The 22,150-nt window shown below is 34.6% G+C and overlaps 1 protein-coding gene across 2 annotated transcripts in view; it reads right to left on the bottom strand.

The window, feature by feature from the left end:
- Positions 1-950: 950 nt before the first annotated feature.
- Positions 951-22,150, bottom strand: part of kiaa1549lb (KIAA1549-like b) — a 142,577-nt gene continuing 121,377 nt past the window's right edge. Inside the window, exons 18-23 of one of the 2 annotated variants that reach the window (XM_056478796.1) lie at positions 15,029-15,412; positions 12,693-12,790; positions 11,785-11,921; positions 9,131-9,282; positions 7,601-7,675; positions 5,433-5,515 (exon numbers count right to left, since the gene is read on the bottom strand). In XM_056478796.1, the coding sequence (XP_056334771.1) occupies positions 7,646-7,675; positions 9,131-9,282; positions 11,785-11,921; positions 12,693-12,790; positions 15,029-15,412 (801 nt within the window). In that variant the 3' untranslated portion in view covers positions 5,433-5,515; positions 7,601-7,645. Of the gene's footprint in view, positions 5,516-7,600; positions 7,676-9,130; positions 9,283-11,784; positions 11,922-12,692; positions 12,791-15,028; positions 15,413-22,150 lie in introns of both variants that reach the window. The other variant, XM_056478795.1, reaches the window with a different exon arrangement.

The raw sequence follows: 22,150 nt of genomic DNA, 5'->3' as shown, positions 1-22,150 counted from the left end.
TGGGAAAAGTGTGTGTAAAGCTCATGGTCAGAGTTATGTATGTGCAATTCAGATCTATGCACATTTGCATAACCGATAAAAAATTAATTGACAATCATTTTTATTGGCATATAAGACAGATGTGCATACTTCAAATGTTGGTAATGTTACAATAAAGAAAGCCCTTATGTTGAAAAGACAATGAGTTATTTAAGGTCCTCATGTGATTATTATGAAGCTCATATTTAACTCCAACAAAATGATGCTGTACACCTAAATTAGCACCTTCAACAGGGTACAAGGTATATATTTTTTTTCTCAAGTGATTTAAGCATAACATTTTCCATTTGATGAGTATGAATATACAGAAAATATTGCTGCAATAATAATTTTGCAGGGAAGATGACATTTAAAGGGATATTTCACCCGGAAATGAATTTGCCCACTTATTTTTTCACCCTCAAGTAGCTCCAAACCATATATATATATATATATATATATATATATATATATATATATATATATATATATATATATATGCTGTCACTGAGATCCGTAGTAGAAAAAAGATAGTACTACTACAGAAGATACAGCTACCGGTTTCCAGCATTTGGCCAAAATATGTGGTTAACAATGGAAAGAAACTCAAATAGCTTAGTGGCACATGAAACAAACAAACATAAACGAAGATGTCCTGAAAACTGTTGGAAACCTGTAACTACTGACCTCCATAGCATTTACTTTTCCTGATATAAGTGTCATTGGTTACATGTTTCCAACATCCCTCAAAAAAAAAAAAAATAAATAAAAATAATATATATATATATATATATATATATATATATATATATATATATATATATATATATATATATATATATTATCAATATATATATATATATATATATATATATATATATATATATATATATATATATATATATATTATCAAATAAGATCTAACTGTTTATTAACCACTTGAGGGTGAATAAATGATGACAGAATTTTAATTTATTTTGGTGATCTATCTCTTTAACCATGGGCTCTATCTTCATTACAGTCCACACAATAGTGTCTACATAAGAAGTTCCAATGTAATTTTTGATGGCACAATATTGGATTCTGTCTAAATCTATTATCATTACACTCCCAGAAATAAACGTACAATAGCTGTGACTGAGGATGTAATTTTACTAAAGAATCACATTTGAACCTACAGTAAATTATCCATATTAGTACCTTAAAGGGATAGCTTATCCAAAACTTAAAATTTGATGATTTTAGACCCTTCACTCGTCACAAACCTATAATTGGACTTTAATTCATTTTCCTTCGGCTTAGTCTTTTATTTATCAGGGGTTGCCACAGCGGAATGAACCACCAACTATTCCAGCATATGCTTTATACAGCGGATGCCTTTCCAGTTTTAACCCATAACCAGGAAACACCCATACACTCTCATATTCACACACACTCCAACATACGAGCAAGTTCGTTTCAACTATATTCGCTCAATTCACCAACACAGCATGTCTTTGGACTGTGGGGGAAACTGGAGCACTCGGAAGAAACCCACGCGAACATGGGGAGCACATGCAAACTGGCCCAGCTGGGATTCGCACCAGGGACCTTCTTGCTGTGAGGCGACAGTGCTAACCACTGAGCTACTGTGCTGCCCTTTGGACTTCTATAGTGCATTAGATACTCCTCTGTGTTCTCAAATGTGACCCATAATCATAATTTGTGCAACAAAGAACAAAACTTGGTGTTTTACTGCCTCCAAATGGTCATTTTACTGCAGTAAGAAAAATGTTTTTTGCAGTTTTGTAGAAACAAAATCAGAGTCTTGTATTTCTAATAAGCCTGGCCTGCCCTATTCTGAAAACAACACCTGATTTTTTTTTCTTGCTGTTTGTTCACATTATTTAAAATCAGCTTGAACAACACAATTCTTGAATTTTTTGGGACAACCTTACTTATGTTTTATGTTCAATCCACTTCAATTTGTTAAGTTAACTTATTTGAATTGATTTAGCAAAGTATTTTGAAGCATGACAGTTTAGACATTTAGTGGATATAATTTTCTATTTATTAAAACAACATTTAAAATAATGGTTACACTTTATGTTGATGATCTACTTTAGAAAAGTAGTTTTGTGATTCCATGTCAAATTGCAATCACTAGAATATTAACAAAGTATTAGTAGTTTTAATATCTGCTAACACTTTCTGAACATATATTCTACTGATCTCAAGGTAACACCTTCAATTGGGGACCATTTCTCACTATTAATTATTTATTAGCAAAATAGTAATAGAAAATTGACTGTTTATTCATTTTCCTTTGTCTTAGTCCCATTATTCATCAGCGGTCACCACAGTGGAATGTTCGCAATTCACCTATAGCATGCCAACTGACCTAGCTGGGACTCGAACTCCAACTTTTTTTTGCAGCATTCTTGTAGTTATTAATAGTTAGTTCATAGACCCCCAAACTAAAGTGTGACCTTCTATAAGTAACAGCACACCAGCTCATTCTATAGCCCTAACCATCTACTAATACTTAATTAGTTGATACGTCATAGTAAAAAAAAACAACAAAAAGGTGTCCATCCTGGCACGGGCATGCTAGCGCACGCTAAACAAAACACGCTGTAATTATACAATAGGTCATTGGCAAAACAAAACTGTCAAATGCTTCAGTGTGCAAGTCTGTGCTTTGGACAGCTTTTGTTTACAATATGTATTGCACGGTGGTGCAGTGGGTAGCACAATCGCCTCACAGCAAGAAGGTTGCTGGTTCGAGCCTCAGCTGGGTCAGTTGGCATTTCTGTGTGGAGTTTGCATGTTCTCCCCATGTTTGCATGCGTTTCCTCCAAGTGCTCCGGTTTCCCCCACAGTCCAAAGGCATGCGCTGTAGGTGAATTGGGTAAGCTAAATTGTCCGTAGTGTATATGTGTGAATGAGTGTGTATGGGTATTTCCCAGTGATGGGTTGCAGCTCGAAGGGCATTCGCTGCGTGAAACATATGCTGGAAAAGTTGGCAGTTCATTCCGCTGTGGCGACCCCAGATTAATAAAGAGAACACAAAAAACAATGAATGAATGAATGAATATTGCATTTTTTCAGTGTTAAGCAAATCGTATGATCTTCTGATGATTGCAATGGAAACTTATTTTTTTGTCTGGTATCGAATTCTGTGTCCTCTCATTATAACAAACAAAGTGCAGACAAGATAATAAATAGGTGATTTGTTGTGCAGTTTGACTGCTTCATTGATTAAAACAGAATAGTGGGAGGTTCTCGGAGAACTCAAGTGATTGATGAAAAGTGATTTAGTGATTATAAAAAAAGCATGCTTTCTAAGCTAAAGGATTTAAATAAAAACAATGCAGGGTAACACTCTATTTTAAGGTTTCCCTGTTACACGTTCCATGTACATGCTATACACTCACCGGCCACTTTAGTAGGTACTCCTGTCCAACTGCTCGTTAACGCAAATGTCTAATCAGCCCATCACATGGTAGTAACTCAATCTGCTGCAGTTCAAACCGAGCATCAGAATGAGGAATAAATATGATTTAAGTGACTTTGAACGTGCCATGGCCTCTCTAGGCTTTACAAAGAATGGTCTAAAAAAGAGAAAATATCCAGTGAGCTGAAGTTCTGTGGGTGCAAATGCCTTGTTGATACCAGAGGTCAGAGGAGAATGGCCAGACTGGTTTGAGGTGATAGAAATACAACAGTAACTCAAATAACCACTCGTTACAACTGAGGTCTGCAGAAGAGTATCAACATGTCGAACATTGAGGCGAATGGGCTACAGCAGCTGGAGACCACACCGAGTGCCACTCCTGTCAGCAAAGAACAGGAAACTGAGGCTACAATTCACACAGGCTCACCAAAACTGGACAATAGAAAATTAGAAAAATGTTGCGTGGTCTGATGAGTCTTGATTTCTGCTGCAACATTCGAATGGTTGAGTCAGAATTTGGCATCAACATGAAAGCATGGATCCATCTTGCTTTGTATCAACAGTTCAGGCTTGTGCTGGTGGTGTAATGTGTGGGGGATATTTTCTTGCCACACTTTGGGCCCATTAGTACAATTTGAGCATCATGTAAACGCCACAGCCTACCTGAGTATTGCTTGACCATGTCCATCCCTTTATGACCACAGTGTACCCATCTTCTGATGGTTACTTCCAGCAGGAAAATGCACCATGTTGTGGGAATCATCTCAGACTGGTTTCTTGAACATAACAATGATTTCACTGTTCTGAAATGGCCTCCACAATCACCAGATCTCAATCCAATAGAGCACCTTTGGGATGTGGTGCAAAGGGAGATTCGCACCATAGATGTGCAGCCGACAAATCTGCAGCAACTGCGTGATTCTATCATGTTAATATGGACCAAAATCTCTGAGAATTATATTTCCAGCACCTTGTTGAATCTATGCCATGAAGGATTAAAGCAGTTTTGAAGGAAAAAGGGGACCAACCTGGTACTAGTAATAAAGTGGCCAGTGAGTGAATAATTACATGCAAATAACCCTAAACCAGCAGACCGTCTACATTGTAAAACACCTGAAATGTTGTTTTGGGCATTCTAAAATGCTTCTCCTGCCACAGCAAATTTCGTTTCTCTTTTTGATATTTGCCGGCAGTTTATCAGGAAGTGACAATTTGGTTTTCTTTGACTCATTAGATGGAAACAGTGCTTTATTCGCAAGTGTTTTATGCAATATTCCAGTTCTGTAAGTTTAAATTGCATCTATAGATGGAAACATAGCTAGTGACTGATTCTGTAACCAGGCCTAGGACCATCAAAGTAAAGTGCAACCAAAATATCCATAATTCATACTCTGAAAATCAGCAGAACTTTTGTAGGTTTGGAACATCATGAGAGTTAGTGAATAATAATTTAGGTGCCCTATCCTTTTAATCACCACAGCATGTTTAATTATTAAAATACAATAGCGGAAATGGGGGATGGTGTGAATTTTCATACCGTAGACTGAAATTAAAAACTCTTTATACTATATTAAGTCTATACTACAACAAATAAAATGCTAAATTACATGTTAATGTTACACTACAATGCCAAAGAGAACCACACAAACCTGTATTAAAAGCAGACAGACATTTCATTGAAAAGAAATAAAGAAAGTATCCAGTAAAATCAGAGGTCTGATAAACGTATCAGACTATGAGTTCAGTTTCAGTGCAGCTGGTCCGGGATCGCACTAGAATCTTCTACACCTGGAACTCAAACATGTCTGCTTGCTTTTTGGCCAGTTTGGCCACCTCATCGCGGATGGCTTTGACAAGAGCTGAAGTGGAAAGGCTGCTGAGGGGGATTTCAGGGCTGACGGGATCTCCAGACTCTGTTAGACTCTGCTGGGACACTGCGGTGGAGGAAGAGGGCAGCTGGTCTGGACCACCTTGAGTGGCCTGGCGGTGGTGCCATAGGAGAGGGCTACCCTGAGGATAGTGAGGGTGAGGAAAGGCCTCTGCGTAGCCTGGCAGGGGCATCTGAAACACAAATTGGTTGACATTCAACAATGACCTGGGCTAAAACCAGTCAGTTAGGGTTTATTGGTATTTTTATTGAGTCTTGATCTGTGCTGCGGTTGACCATACTCTACTTTTTATAAAAAGGGAAACAATAGACAAATGCACAAGGACGACACTCACGATAAGGAAAACCAAAAGTATCTACTTAAAAGGAATATTAGTGACACTCCATTCAAACAAGTTTGAATTGTGTGATTTGATCATCTTTATAAAACTAATTATGAGTTATGAAATCATAAACACTCTGAACAAGGGTCACTTTGTCACCAGGGTTGGGCATAATTCAGAATTTGCTATTTTACTTGATGAATTATGATAAAATATCCAATTTTGGAATACATACTGTTTTCAGGTTTTATCACAAAAATGAATGAATCCAAAAACATCCAAATTTAACATTTAACAAATAAAGAAATTTTAATTTATGACATAATCTATTTATGAAATATAACATTCATTTAATAGTTATTTTCTTTTGTCTGGAAACAGCATTCAGATATCTTGTTGTTTTATGTACAACAGTTTACTGAACAATTTCTGTCACCATGGATAAATACAGTTCTAATTATTATTTGGTTGTTATAAAAGTACAATTTTGTAATAATATTTGTATTATTATTGGATGTAGCTTACAATATGCAGCTTGTTTTAGTATTAGAAAGACAAACTATTCTTTTTATTTTAAAAGTTATTTACTCTTTGGTATTTAAGTTATTGATGTAAAAATTGCATACAATTCTTGTTACATTTCTTTTAATGCAGTGTATTAATGTAATTATACCTTAATAGACTGATGCAATTGTACTACCTGTAGTTATAGATTAAGAATATGTTAGGTTTATAATTTAACATTCTTTTTAATAACTTAAATTCATGTTACATTGTTGTTACATGTACATTGTTACATTGTACATATGTCTGGTTCTTGAATCTGATTGGCTGATAGCTGTGCGATATTCTGCAAATGACAGCACTCAAACAGCATCCTCACCCTTCATTCTTGTGTATTACTCCGCTCACATACAGCGACAAGCAGGGAACACTTTACAGTTTGACAAATATTGCAACTGTTGGACAACATAATGTACTTTTGAGGCTTTTTTTAAGTTGAGAATGTAGTTGTTTAGATTGCATCGATGCAGTTTATTTATAAGGATAGTGCCTATTTCAAATAAATTTGTATAATTTCTGCGATTTAGTGGGTTGGCTGCCATCAGCCTGTCATACTGAGCAGAGCAAAGACGGTTGATGTCCGCCACAAGATGGCAACAGAGATTGCATAATACAGTAAGTCCTTATAGGGAGAAAATCTCTGCGTTTTCTTAACGCAAGTTTCAAACTACAGCTGAACAAATTATTATAAATCAGGCAAGTGACATTCTAAGTCAATCTCTCTCTCTTTTATATTTTGTAGTGGTGTATTTATACCATAGAAACTGGTAGTGTTTGCTTTGCTTAGTCTATTTTAATTATTGTGATCTCCCAATTGCAACCTTGCAATCTCTCTAGACTGATGGCATTTCATGCCGCTCAAACTTATAATCTTAGAATGTCAGCAAAATCACCTATTTTGTCATCATTTTAGACATTAAGCTAAATAATAATTCAAATACTAGCTCTAAAGTGACGTTTGTGAACTGGTGGCAAAAAGGTTACAAAAGGTTTTCTGAGACTTTGTGTTTGATTTTATTTGTTATACACACACGATTATGGTGTTGAACTGTTGTATAAACGCACTATTACACAAGTAGCAGTGCGATATGGCTGTATATCATCACTGGTGAGACACTAAGGCACTCGGGCTGTGGCCTCCAGCCAACGCACACCTCCCATCAGTGCCGATAGACAGCCATATCACACTGCTACTCATGTGATATTGCTCATATACATATATATTTCAGCCATTTTAATTATATTTCAGTTCAAAATCAGGAATTTTAAAGGTATTCACAGCTCGACTCTGAATGGCACACAACCCTGCTTATGACAGAGGAAAGAAAGAAAAGAAGAGAAGTGTTCATTTGAAGAAATGTGCTCAACTACCCCATGAATTTGTTGTTTCCACTCAACGTCAGCGATAAATTCAGTTCAGCAAATGGTTTCTAAATGACTCTGGTTCTGCAAAAAGACACTGTGTGAATGCAGGCACACAAACAGGGATAAGAAGGACAATCCAAAAAGACGAATCTTACGCCCAAGGGCAGGTCACATGATCTGACAATAGGTCGCACAAATTCAGAACATGTATCCACCTTTTTCCTGTATCCCATGATGCTTTGTGTGACTTATGGTTATGGTTATGGACAGTTCATCTGTCCAAAATTAGTAGGTAACCTATTAGAATGAATAAATTACTTTCAACAGACCATGAATAACCCTTAAAAAGTTTCTATTGTTGGTTATTCTATAGTTTGTAATCTTCTTTTTTGTACCATTTTAATGATTGTTTTAACTCAGTGTTGTTTATTTACATTGAAACTGCTCTGAATGAAATGGTTTAGGAGTTTGGTGTCATTGTGTTATGGCTTATACTTTTTTGCTTATACTATTTTAAATGGAAGTAGGCTTACATGTCCATAACATGAAGCAACATAAGGTATTTAAGATGCCCTATATGTTGCCCATTCACTAAGATGTATAGCAACACAATTCACTAATGCTGTGTTCACACCAGACACGGAATGCGTGGATAATCCATGCTATTCACGTGTAAATAGACACATAAACATTTGAGTTTACTCGCTTCATTCGCGACATGGGCAGGGCTTCTGTCTGCCCGATGATTGTAGCTTCATTGCTAAATGGCTAATATGGATTGTATTGAGAAATTAATTGTGTTTATGTGCTTTTTGAAGGCTGAGCAGATTAAACAGAGCAGATTCGTTTGGTGCAGTGTCTGAATCCGCTAGATCCTTTTAGAGGTGCACCCAGCTCTGTGAGCTCATAAACTCCAGCAGAAACTATACCTGGATGATGGAAGCTTTCAGTGGTGCTTTTGACTGAGCCGAGCCCAGTTTGATGAACTGTTGTCGGTGTAGGCAGGAGGATTTTCCCCCGGGACACCAGTGTTTTTGCAATAACTCATTTGAATTTCAATGTATTATCTTTCTATTGATAAAGATGCCAATTGAACAGACTCTATTTAATTTTCAAAAATAATAATGAATAATATTGCTGTTCAATAAAACAGTTTTGTTTAAATATTCACTGAGAAACAGATAAAACTGATTGTTTTCAAAAGGGTCACTTGTTTATGCTGAGAACTGTATGTATGTGGAATATTTCTAACACTGTCTTTTTATTTGAAGTCATTTGTTTTAGTCCATTTGAATTGAAGTTCTCTAAGCCCATAATTAGAAACACAGTCATCACTTGTGGGAAAAAAAGGTGGATAGAGGCACATGTGACAGACCAGTTCTGCTTCCTTTGGTTGCAGTCCATGAGGTTTACACCGCATTCAATTGTTTTAATGATACATGCATTGTAACATTGAGGTGTTGGGATGCAACCTAGTTTGTGAAGCAGAATTGGACACCTGATAGAGGTTGGATGGTGTGATGAATGCGTTCTTACTGATTCGGCCCACTGAGGAGGCACATCCTCGGGTTCAGGTGGGTAAGACATCCAGGAAGGGCTGTGATAGGAGGAGGGTGGTGTGGAAATGAAATATCCTGTGTATCCCGGACGGGTGGCTGGGATGGCGTACACTGCTGTCATGGGATTTCCTGTGGGACAAAACAAGGATAAGAGTTTAGGGTATGTTAAAAACTTAAGAACTTTTTTAATTGCATAACAGCTTTAACATAACTTTTCCCAGGACTTCCCTGACTTCCAAAGTCTTATACGTAGGGCACATAAAATCTGCACCCACAGAATCTACAGAAAATGGCTTTTTTCTACTTATGCAATGTGCAAATACACAGTATATTTATTCCATTTTATATTCATTTCAGGAGATGCAGTGGCACAGTAGGTAGTGCTATCGCCTCATAGCAAGAAGGTCGCTGATTCGAGCCTCGGCTGGGTCAGTTGGCGTTTCTGTGTGGAGTTTGCATGTTCTCCCAACATTCGCGTAGGTTTCCTCTAGGTGCTAGAGTCCAAAGACATATGGCACTGGTGAAGTGGGTAGGCGAAATTGTCCGTAGTGTATGAGTGTGTTTGGATGTTTTACAGGGATGCATAAAACATGTACTGGATAAGTTGGCGGTTCATTCCGCTGTGGTGACCCCGGGTTAATAAAGGGACTAAGCCGAAAAGAAAATAAATGAATATTAATTTCAGTCATAATACTGAAACATATGCAAATGTGTAGATGATTTGTGTACAATACAGCTTGTAAAGTAACATTGTCTGTCTTTTAGTAGATATATTATATGAGAGACTTACTGTAGTGTTTACCAAAAATATATATAATTAGTGTTTCTAATTATATCTGCACTGTAAGCCTTAAATAAAAGTAGAAAAAAAATAATAAAAATAAAAAAATGAATCAAAATGTGTGTTTTAGATTCTAATCTTTAGTTACTGGTTTGTTCCATCCTTCAGTGTAGATTCCTGAGATGTTTTCAATGAATGCAATGGGCTATGTGCACAGCTAGTGCTTTTCAGCAACGATAAACTTCCGGTGTAAGGTTAATATGACTATTTTACTGTTTTTTTCCAAAATTACATTCCTGAAACACTGAAATACAGTTTAAAAAAATATGTTTATTACACTTGAATTGATTGCTTTTGTTTTGCTCATTTGTAGGTTGCTTTGGATGAAAAAATCTGCTAAAAGTAAATGTAAATTCCATCCAGTTTCTTCTTTGAGGTAAATATACCTTTTGTGTTTGTTACATCAAATTTCTTAGCATTGTGGTTCATTGATTTATCTAAATGATGCACTCATGTATTTTTTTCTGGGTTTTATTAAACATGCAGTCAAACAATGATCAATAATTTTCTTTAAATACATTAGATTTAGTTTGTTTGTTTTTTCACCATTGGGTGAAATGTGAAAATGACTAATCATTAAAAAATTAAGTTCTTATTGAAATTTCAGCATATATTGTTCTAATAAAACCTAGAATAGGGTTATTTATAGGGATAAATGTTCTTCAGATTATTAAAATGTTATTTACACGTTTTATTTTACAAATGTTTCAATGAAAAGCCTTTCATTAAAACATTTCTAAAATAAAATGTGTAAATAACATTTTGGGGAAGCAAAAATCTGGGTATCACTTTATTTTGATAGTCCCTTAAATGCATTTTGTTGAATTTAGGTTACATTGCATCTACATGCCAACTAATTCAATAGATTAAGTAGACTGTTAGGTTGGGGTTAGGGTTAGTGTAAGTTGACATGTACTTGCAAAGCTTATTATAGTCAGTTAAATGTCTGTTAATGGAGCATTATCAGCAGATAGTAAGCAGACAGACTACTAATACTCAAATGAGAAGTAATTGGCATGTAATTGCACAGCAGCTTTTAGTCAACAAATTGTGCAATAGGGACCATCAAAATAAAATGTTACCAAAATGGGTTATTCTGTGTTGTAAAAAGAATATGTATAAACAATTCTTAATAATAAGCTACAAGTAAATATCACAAACTTCATAAACAAGCAAGATCATTATAATAAACACAACATTCTGAAATAGAAAAACATAAATTGAAAAAAAACAACAACAGCAATGATCCTTTATTGTAAATTTTACATGACTGCATCGTTTGAATCACTGATTCATTTGGATTGTTTGAATCACTTACTTTTATGGCCTTTTTTTAATAATAAAAAAAAGTTGCAATACGTGTATTGCAGCATATTTTTTATTATTAAAAAAGTCCATAAAAGTCAGTGATCCAAACGAGTAACATTACTTTGGTCTACTTTTGGCTGCTTGTCATATAATGGAAAAGAATGGCAACAATCAGTTAGGTAAGTTGGTAGTTACTCTAGCCACATCTCTAGCCATATATTTGTTGCTTTTGCAGGGGAAAAAAAGGTTACTGTCTTAGATACTACACACACAGATTGGACCCCTGAATATGCAATCAATCAATCAATCAATCAATCAATCAATCAATCAATCAATCAATCAATCGATCAACCAATCAATCAACCAACTGAATTCATTATTGTGTTGTTTGCAAACCAGAAATAAAGAATATAAATTCATTACAGAAATAAATAGAGCACATAGACATGCACTCGCATCGCCATGTGATCGTACAGACTAACCTGAGTGGTTGGGAATGGGCTCAGTGGTGACAGGTGGGAGTGGTGCTCTGCTGTTTGGCATGTAGGGGACGCTGTCATGCTGACTCGACACTGATGACTCAGAGCAGAGAGCCTTTGGACCAAGATCAGAAGATGACCTAAAGACCATGGCAACAAAGTCACGCATGCATTGACATGATTTCACCACCAGATGACAGTATTGATTCACTAACAAAGTCTGTTTGGAGTCTTCAGAAAATAAACATGACAGTTACATAAAAATATATTTTAAAATACACAGGATGATAATAAACTTGACTAGGACAAGTTTACCTCACTATGCATGAGCTTTTGATTTAGTTATAGTCTTTTAGATAATTTATGAATACATTATTTACTTGCTCTCATGTTATTTCAGTTGAGTTCATCACTCTTGCATATAAAATCAAATAAAGTGAATGTTGTTACTATTAAGCTCCACAAAAAAAGGAAAATTAGCACAATTAAAGTATGAATGAATGTATAAATGAAACCCTCTGATTCCAAAGAGTACCATTATATGAGGAACAAAGCAATATTTAATTTTTAAATCAAATTTGGTACAATCCAAATGGTTATAAAGGACATAAATTTAGCATTATGAGATTCTATGCTTCAATATCCACAAATAACATGTCAAATATATCCCAAACACATTAATAAGATATAACATTTTGTGCATATCGACTCCTTTATTGGTGCTTTAATGCATAATGGAGATTTTTAGAGCTTGCCAACTTATCCACTTTAACATTTTTGTATGTGGACTTAGTGTTTAATGCATTTAAAGACAAGTAAGTAATTTGGATTTGTAATGTCATGCAGTTAATGAGAGTGAATAAATGATTGGGGGAAAAGCTATTAAAACAAGATGTGTATAAATTTCTGACCGTCGCAGTGAGGATTCAGGTGGAGGACCTGTTCTTGGTGGGACAGGGGGTGGAGGAGACCCAAGAGCCATTTCAGGAAGCTGAGTAAACCTGAATGCCTATTCCAGAAATTAGTTCCATATTAGTATTCACAAATATTACATGCTCTTATGATATATGAAATACAATTGAAGACAACATTATTAGTCCTCCTGTGATATTGTCTTTTTTATATATATATATGTGCCATGTGCTGTTTAATGGAGATATTAACATCTTTTTTTAAACATATGTCTTTGCGACGATGACAGTATATACTGGCCCGTAGCCAGGGGGGGTTCGGGTGGTTCGAAAGAGCCACTCCCCCACTGACAAAGGTCCAGTATTTGTCCCACACATGAGTTAATTTGTCCTATTTTGACTGTAATGTCATTGTAAGTTAATGGCCAATAAAAAATTGTGAAGCCCCAAAAGCAGCCTATTTTAATACTTATTAGGCTATTGATGTTATCCATAAATTTTCAAATGAACTTTTTTTTTACAAGAGAAGCTAGAAAAATCGTGAAGCTCTACATTATTATAATGTTTATTTTTTCTTATTCAAATGGCCGAATTCTGAGACTGAGGAAAGTTGAATGTGCTGGCCAGATATTTGTTTGCCTAATAAATGACAATAGGCCGCAGTTCTAAATTGAGAACTTTAACAGAATCCCATTTTACCCCTGGTGATATAACATAAAGTAGCCACTTTATATTCTTTATTCTAAATCTTTACAATGTTTTTACGTTTTAAATCAAAAAGTGTGACCATCCAACAAGCTAATCCAGCAAAAAAATGTGCTTAAAATGCAGTATTTTAATCTCATAATTAAAATAGAAAATGAGTCAAATAACTGCAAAAAGGTCCACTTTTTGAGAAAAAAAGAACCCCCCTATTTACTAGGATGGCTACGTGTCTGATATACACTGTAATAGCACAACATTGTTTTTTTTTTTTTTTTTACAAATTCACAGGATGGCTAATAATTTTGATTTCAACTATAATCACAGGAATAATGAACAATTGATATGTAAGCAAGCAAGGTAGCAGTTTATATTTGTATACACACATCTGAACAATTTAGATTTCGGAACACACAAAGTTGCCACAATAATTCAGACCTTTTTGACTAATCACTCAGAATCAATTAAAAAAAATTGACAAAAATAGACAAAAGCAAAACAATTCACAGTTCAATTGATATATTTACATGAATTTATACACAGGTGATGTTTGGAATAATAATTTTTTATGGTTTTAAAATAAGTAATTTATACTCACCGCAGGCATTGTTTAGAAATACATTGAATACAGTAATACTGTAAAATGTAACTCTTTTCTATTTTCTGTTTCATGATATATACTGTGATGATATTACTATCGTATTGAGTGTTACATGATGTTGTTTGGTGCTCAAGAAACAATTCTTATTATTATCAATGTTGGAAATGCCGATAAATAGATCAAACATAAAATAAACAGATTATAAATATATATATATATATATATATATATATATATATATATATATATATATATATATATATATATATATATATATATATTAAGCAGCAAAAACCTAATAATAAAAGCAAAGCTATTTTGCAATGTTGCTATAACGTTTTTCTTATAGACCTGTTGAACATAAAACACAAAATGTTTGACTTTAGCATTATTCATTTTATTTGTTTTCCATTATTTTGACTTCCACTATTATTTACTTAACTATGTATACACTTGATAGCTGTGCGCCCTACTCACTTCTTACATTTTCGATTTTAATTTTAATGTAAAAGCAGCACGGTGGCGCAGTGGGAAGCACGTTCGCCTCACAGCAAGAAGGTTGCTGGTTTGAGCCCCGGCTGGGTCAGTTGGCATTTCTGTGTGGAGTTTACATGTTCTCTCCATGTTCGCGTGGGTTTCCTCCGGGTGCTCCGGTTTTCCCCACAAGTCCAAAAACATGCGGTACAGGTGAGTTGGATAAGCTAAATTGTCCGTAGTGTTTGTGTGTGAATGAGAGTGTATAGGTGTTTCCCAGTGATGGGTTGCAGCTGAAAGGGCATCCGCTGCATAAAACATATGGTGGACAAGTTGGCGGTTCATTGCGCTGTGGTGACCCCAGATTAGTAAAGAGACTAAGTCGAAAAGAAAATGAATGTATTTTAATGTAATAACGCACTTTTTGCATTGCTGCTTTGGAGCAGTAATTATTGTGAATAGAACTTTACAAATAAATGTGAATTAAATTTTAATTTAAAGCAATTACTTTTCAAATACATGGGGTTATTTTAATAAGACTTTGCTGACATAACTGTACCTGTTTGCCCAAACTGCACTGGTAAGGGTCTGGTCTATAGGCTGGCACCCACTGCAGGCCTCCCTGTCCTTGACTCGTGGTGCCCGGTGCACTAGTCACCACCTCTGAGTATGGGATGACTGGACCCAAACCATAGGGTCCCAGCGGCGGATGCTGAAGATGCGAGTGATGGTGATGGTGTCTGCTGGAGGTGGAGTGACCTGCTGAAGCCAAACTAAAGGCTTCTTCTAGCAAGAGATGCATCTGCTGACGAACCTCATCTATTGAAGGCTGAGAGCTCAGCGTCGACGTCTCAGATTGACCTTTGATTTGTCGACCACAGCCAAAATAATGCCGGCCCCCCAGTCGGTCCACATCAGTCTCTTCAATAATCTCTGGTTCAGTCTGAAGCACACAAAAAAAAAAACTGATTACTGTGATGCTCACATTAGAATGAAAGGAATTGTTGACCTAAAAAGAAATCTCTGTTGCTCATGTTACAGTAAAGATCATCTTCCATCAAAAACATTTTGTAAATTTCCTACAGTAAATTAAATCAAAACGTAATTTTGGGGAAATTAGAAATATGCATAGCTAAGAACTTTATTTGGACAACTTTAAAGGCGATTTTATCAGTATTTAGATTTTTTGAGCCCTCAGTCTTTTTGAGCCCCCTTTCAAATAGACCTTGGGCAAATATTATCCTGACCTAACAAACCATACATCAACAGAAATCCTATTAAGATTTGATTGATATATAATATGATTATAACATATGGTTTTGTGGTCCATAATTACAAATACACATGTTGTTGTTTACCATAAAATGCATTCATTTAAGTAATTGAGACAAGAAAGTTCTAGAATCTTATGTTTTACTATTGTAGATAAAAACTTGGGTCCTAAATTCTCTAATGCCATTGTTTTATGGGAGTGTTGTAATTGATTGGCTTGCCTGAAAATTAAAACTTGGTTGCTGAAGATATATTAATCCTTAAATAGGTATCATAACTGCCTGGTTGATCTTTTGTCCATGGGTTATCAATAAAAAAAAATACTCAAAAATAGAGTGGTGTCAGAACACAATTTAACCAAAAAAATTGGTTGTTTATTTTCTTTGAGCGCAATTTAAAGGCTTAACTAATGTTAAACAATGAATTAATGTATAACTCATGAAGAACTAAATTCATTAATAAACCACTCATTAATAAATAATGCATCAGAAACTAATAAAGAGCTTTTATAATCATTAGATTAAAATATAGCTCACCCAAAAATTAACATTTAGTGCTCTATTTTAACGATCTAGGTGCAAAGTCTAAAGTGCATGGCGCAAACGCATTAAGGGCATGTCTGAGTACACAAAAATATGCTCTGTGCCACGCAGCATGGTGTAACAGTGTTGTGCTTATTCTCTTAATGAGTTATGGGTGTGTTTTGAGGATAACGTGCACTAAACCAATCCAGAGTTTCATCTCCTATTCCCTTTAAGAGTCAGTTGCATCGCGCTATGGTGTATTTGCTATGTACATGGTGGACTTTGTAGAAAAACTGAACACTTCACTAGCGAGAAAACAGTAAAACATGGGTGCGTTTCCAAAAACCATCGTTAGCCAACTAAGGTCGCAAGTTATGTTGTTACAAACATAGTTCGTTGATTTGCCGTTTCCCAAATCCGGTGTTCCAACGAACATTGGCATACTTAGTCGCAAATTTCTATGCTTGCAACTACACCTCTGGAGCTGTAGTTGGAAACATAGTTCCTGGTTGTGTTCTATTCAGAGTTATCTCCCCTATGCCCTATTCATTTAGAACATTCTAACATTTAAACTTGGTATGATTTTTTTTTTAAAGCATTAAAGTCATCTCTCTTAGGTGTAATTTGCTTTCAAAGTATTTTTACAGTTCAGTTTTAGCGATCTTCATGTTTACAATTGCGCTCCATTCACACTGCACTTTGAAAACATTGATGTCATTTTAAACACAACCATGGCTCATGATGAAAGCCATAGGTGACCCATTATTTAAAAGCAGAATTTATGTTACGTCTCCAAAGTTTGTGAAAACAAAAAAAAAAAAAGCATGAGATTACAATACGTGTTAGCTTTTGTAAGTGATTTTATGTTCATTTAGAATAGAATATATATGTTCTCAAAAATATTTGTAAAGGAAACATTGGCCCTATAAATTATGGGGTTCTTTTTAAAAGAAGTTGTTACCACCCCGTTTAGAGCATCATTATCGGCGTTTTACGTTTATAACAAACGTGGTTTAAACGATGGATCTGCGACAGAGAAACTACGGGTTTTGGAAACACTCGTCACTACATTGTTCTTTTCACAAACGGTACATCGTACTATGATGGTTGAGCCGCGAGTTACGTCATTGTTTGGGAAACGCACCCCAGAGCATCTGCAGAGTGAGGATAAAGAACGAGCCTCCTCCATTCAGCCTCTTTTTCTTTAATTTTCTTTTACTCTTTACTTTACTCCTTTACTTTGATTATATAAGGAAATGGTGTTGTATGCACTCCACTGAAGATATCCACTAGCCAAGCGCAAAGATTTGTTTCATGAATAAACTGAAAAAAGCCCCCCGATTCGTCTGTTAAGCGCAAAGATTTGTTTCATGAATAAACTGAAAAAAGCCCCCCGAGATGAAGAAGGCATGAAGGCAGTGGTTTTATATTATGTAGAAAATAATAATTATTGTAATCTTTTAATCTTTATTAATCCTTTTGTAAAGATATTTGTGTATTGCTGCACTAATATTGTGTGTATTAAGCAATGTGTATGCATTTAAGGAACACAATAATGCAATCTGCACCAGACTTTAGACCTGCTTTCAGCTGGTCAATTGTGCAGTCTATTTTAGCTCCTTTTGTATTCAGTACAACATTAAAAAAGATTTACAGCTGAAACTGTATCCCTTGGGATTCAAATTTAAGAGTTAAACACAAATCTTCAGTTTTTTATACAATCAATTGTTTTGCTTAAGTATATCCAAATGTATATGTCAATATCAAGAGGTATTATTTTTACTTAGTCTCTACATTATTCTTTTATTATTATTATTATTATTTTCTCTACTTTAATATGATACGGGGGGGGGGGGGGGTATCACCTACATATTGGATGGCATGAGGGTGAGTAAATTAATGGTTAAATTAAGTTTTCTTTAAATAATAAATGAATTGCTGTTAATTAAATATCTCATCATGTATTAGTCCCTTATATTACCCTTATATTACCCTTATTTCTTGGGTAATATGTCATAAATATGTAAATATAAATACATATGTAAATATGTAATAAAGCAATTGTTTAAAAGATGGCCTCCACAAAATTATTTATGCAACGTAATATAAATTACTGACAGCCATTGTGTTTTCTCTAAACTAAACACGAATGTTATTACATCATGCCACAACAGCTGTCTGTCAATCCATCAATCAGACATATGCCTGTTTCAATCAGACATATTTCCAAGCTGTAAACAAGTCACTCAATGTAGATGTCTAGAAACTGAGATACATACTCAAACTAAGTATGAATGTCAAAACCAAAAGCACATATTACTTAACAATAAGTCATTTACCACAACAAATAAATTACAAATCATTAGCGGCTACTGGACTGATAAACTGTCCCTATTAGTATAGTAATATTCTCTTAAAGAGGAAATAGTCAATGGTGAGAATTGGACCTCAAACTTAAGAGATAGTTCTCATGTTGCTGCATATAGTAGTGAATATAGTGAAGCACTAGGGATGTAACAATCACGGTCACGGTCATTGTTCGGTTCACGTGCCCTCACAACAAATACAGAATACATTCACAAAGAATGTATTTCTTTTGTAAAGTAGACACTTAAAATGAAATGCAACACTACATTTTTTCAAATAAAACCTAAAAACAATGTATATAAAGCATATTTATAAAGAATTAAGTATGGCATGTTTAATAAATGGCAATTAATATATTACTTAATCTGTTAATCCTAAAGACTCTTTATGAGTTCCTGATGCAGTAATCATTGATTAATGGTTAAGTTCCTCTGAGTAATACTGGACATTAACATATGAATATGTGTTTATTAGTTAAGAATTGATGAATGCATATTTGTCCACTTTAATTGTTTCTAAAACATTTTTTTTAATTAAATGTAGAAAAACATGGGTCAATAAATAGTGAAGGAATTCTAGCTGTACACTTTTTTCAAAACATCTAAAAATCCAAAATGCTGAAACACAATAAAACGAACAGAATATCAGGTTTAGAGGACAAAGAAAACAAACTAGACAGAAATCTCAGTGTCTATTTTGAGCTCATCTTTGATACCAAGATCCTGCCAATATGATGAAAGAGTAGTCAATTCTGGCAAAGGTAAGAGTATCCAAATACACACTGGGAAAAAAAGACAAGAACATTATTAATACATTTAAAACATGCATTGCAGTGTAGAACAATGCAGGAAGACAAAATAAGATACTTATGGTAACAAATGCCATGGCCAAGGATAAAGAAACACAACAACAATAATTAAATAAATTAATGAATGAATCAATCAATCAATTATTCAATCAATGCATCAACGAATCAATGAATGAACATAAATACATAATTATGTACATTTATTACACACATGAATCGTATCTTTCAAAAACAAGGTCTTTCAATACATTGCATGTCTAAATGCTTAACAATACATGTATAAACATTACTGTATCTCTTACATGCCAATGATGTAAAAAAGAAATAGCAATGTACAAGATAGTTTTGGGTAATGCAGTGGCGCAGTAGGTAGTGCTGTCGCAAGAAGGTTGGTTCGAGCCCCGGCTGGGTCAGTTGGCATTTCTGTGTGGAGTTTGCATGTTCTCCCTGCGTTTGCGAGGGTTTCCTCCGAGTTTCCCCCACAGTCCAAAGACGTGGTACAGGTGAATTGGGTAGGCTAAATTGTCCGTAGTGTATGCGTGTGAATGAGTGTGTATGGATGTTTCCCAGAGATGGGTTGCAGCTGGAATGGCATCCGCTGTGTAAAACGTGTGCTGGATAAGTTGGCGGAAAATTCCGCTGTGGTGACCCCGGATTAATAAAGGCACTAAGCCGAAAAGAAAATAAGTGAATGAATGAAGATAGATTTGTCATGGTTGTGTAGTGCTGAGGAGTAAAAGTGTATGTGACAAATAAAGGCTTCATCATCATCACATGAGAATACAGTACATTACTACAGTATATGCACCTATAATAGGCCGACAGAAAGCAGGTTGATGTGTTTACATGCAGAGTGAAATCTGCAGGGCAAAAATCTACCGTTCTTGTACTTTGATGTATAGCTAATGTTTTGTTTTATTAATGTGGTAGGCCTGTGGAATTTAGTCTCATAGTGTCAGTCCACTGGCCTAACTAGATTCAACAATTTAATGGAAAATACATATTTTTTTGAGAAACTATTATTATTTTGTTGCTTTCATGGGTTCTGCTTGCCTGCATTTTTTTCTAAAGTTAAAACTAAATTTGGCCTTTCTACTGTATAGCATGGTACTTTATTAATGCATTATGCCATGTTTAAACCAAATATGCCTCAATATGTCTCAAATATGCACTATAAAATATCTGTAAATTAACAGTTTTCTGTATTTTGTGATTCATGTTTTTTTGCTTTTGAATCACATTATGAGACATTAGTCTTTCTTCTGACAACTTTTAACCTTAAAGGTTGTAAAAAGTGACATTTATGAACACTTTTAAAGTGATATTTCATCTGGGTTGGTGTTAATTTTATGGTGCAAAATCCTTGTAACATGCTACCAGTACATTCTCTGTTATTTCACAGATTCTGTTATTTATATATTATTTCTTATACATTATATTATTTTAAACTAATAAAATGTTAATAAAAGTCCCTTTGTTGAACTGTAGAGTTGAATTTTTAAAATTAAAAGTAGAAAAAACAGAGATCAACATCTCTGTTAATTAACAGATTTGTTTAACAGTGTGTTTATATACACACACACACACACACACATACATATATATATATATATATATATATATATATATATATATATATATATATATATATATATATATATTTATGTATTTATGTTTTGCCTATTAAACCCTGTATAATGCATATGTCTCCTGTGAAAAAGCCTTTTGCAATATTTTGTATTAATATTATTTTTATTTTTGCATTTTATCATGTACAAAATATCACTAAAGACTTGCACAAAGTTGTAATGCTAACACACCAGTGTGTGCCATATCCCATCTAAGCTACAGTACATGCATATTTCGCTGCAATAGGTTAGCCAGCTCATGTACTGCGATAACAGATATAGTCTACTTTTTAACTGGCACTAACTTATTTCTTAATCTATTATTTACACTGTATGAGTACAGTGTATTTGTGTGGACCCCCAAAATAGCAGAGGTCAACCCCTGTATAAATTCTAGATCTCCACTGAGGAGATCAAGTGCAGCACAGCACATCACATCACATCATTACAATGATGTTCAATAATATAGCCAACGGATTTCCCACTGCAATCAATAGAACTGAAGCTATTTGTCAAACAAAACCAGACTGCATATTAAGTACAGGGATAATACTGCAGGTGCCAAATCTACAAGAGTAGAACTGATAGCATATGGACAGTGATAAAGACTATTTGGCTTTTTTTATGCTTAAAGAGATCAATGTTCCACTTATTCTGTAGATAATTACTTTCTATGCTGAAAATGGGGAAGCTCTATTTCAAATAAAAGGAGTCAGCATGTTTACAATCGCTGAGAGGTGCACACAGTCAGCATACAGTGAATTTCAGTTAATGAGATCTGGGACACAACTGCATGTTTAATGCTTAGTCTGTTTTGATAGTGTTACACTGAAGCTTCATTCTTTTTTATTCTTCATATAAGTATTTTTTGTTTGTTTAAAATGTAAAATATTTTATAAAATATGAGCCTGGACCACAGATCATGTCATATGTGTCAATTTTTATTTTTTTATTTGTATTTTTTTTTTTTTTTTAGATTTATGTAATATTTGAAAACTGAATAAACAATCATTTTATGTTGGCACTGATAGCCTATGCAGAGGTTCTTTTCAGACCACGACGCCCAAATTAACAATTCCAGT

This window comes from Danio aesculapii, chromosome 18 (genome assembly GCF_903798145.1).
Source record: "Danio aesculapii chromosome 18, fDanAes4.1, whole genome shotgun sequence".
In the NCBI taxonomy this organism is placed as follows: Eukaryota; Metazoa; Chordata; class Actinopteri; order Cypriniformes; family Danionidae; genus Danio; species Danio aesculapii.
Note: the sequence above shows the minus strand (reverse complement) of the source record. Positions and strands in the feature narration are given on the sequence as shown.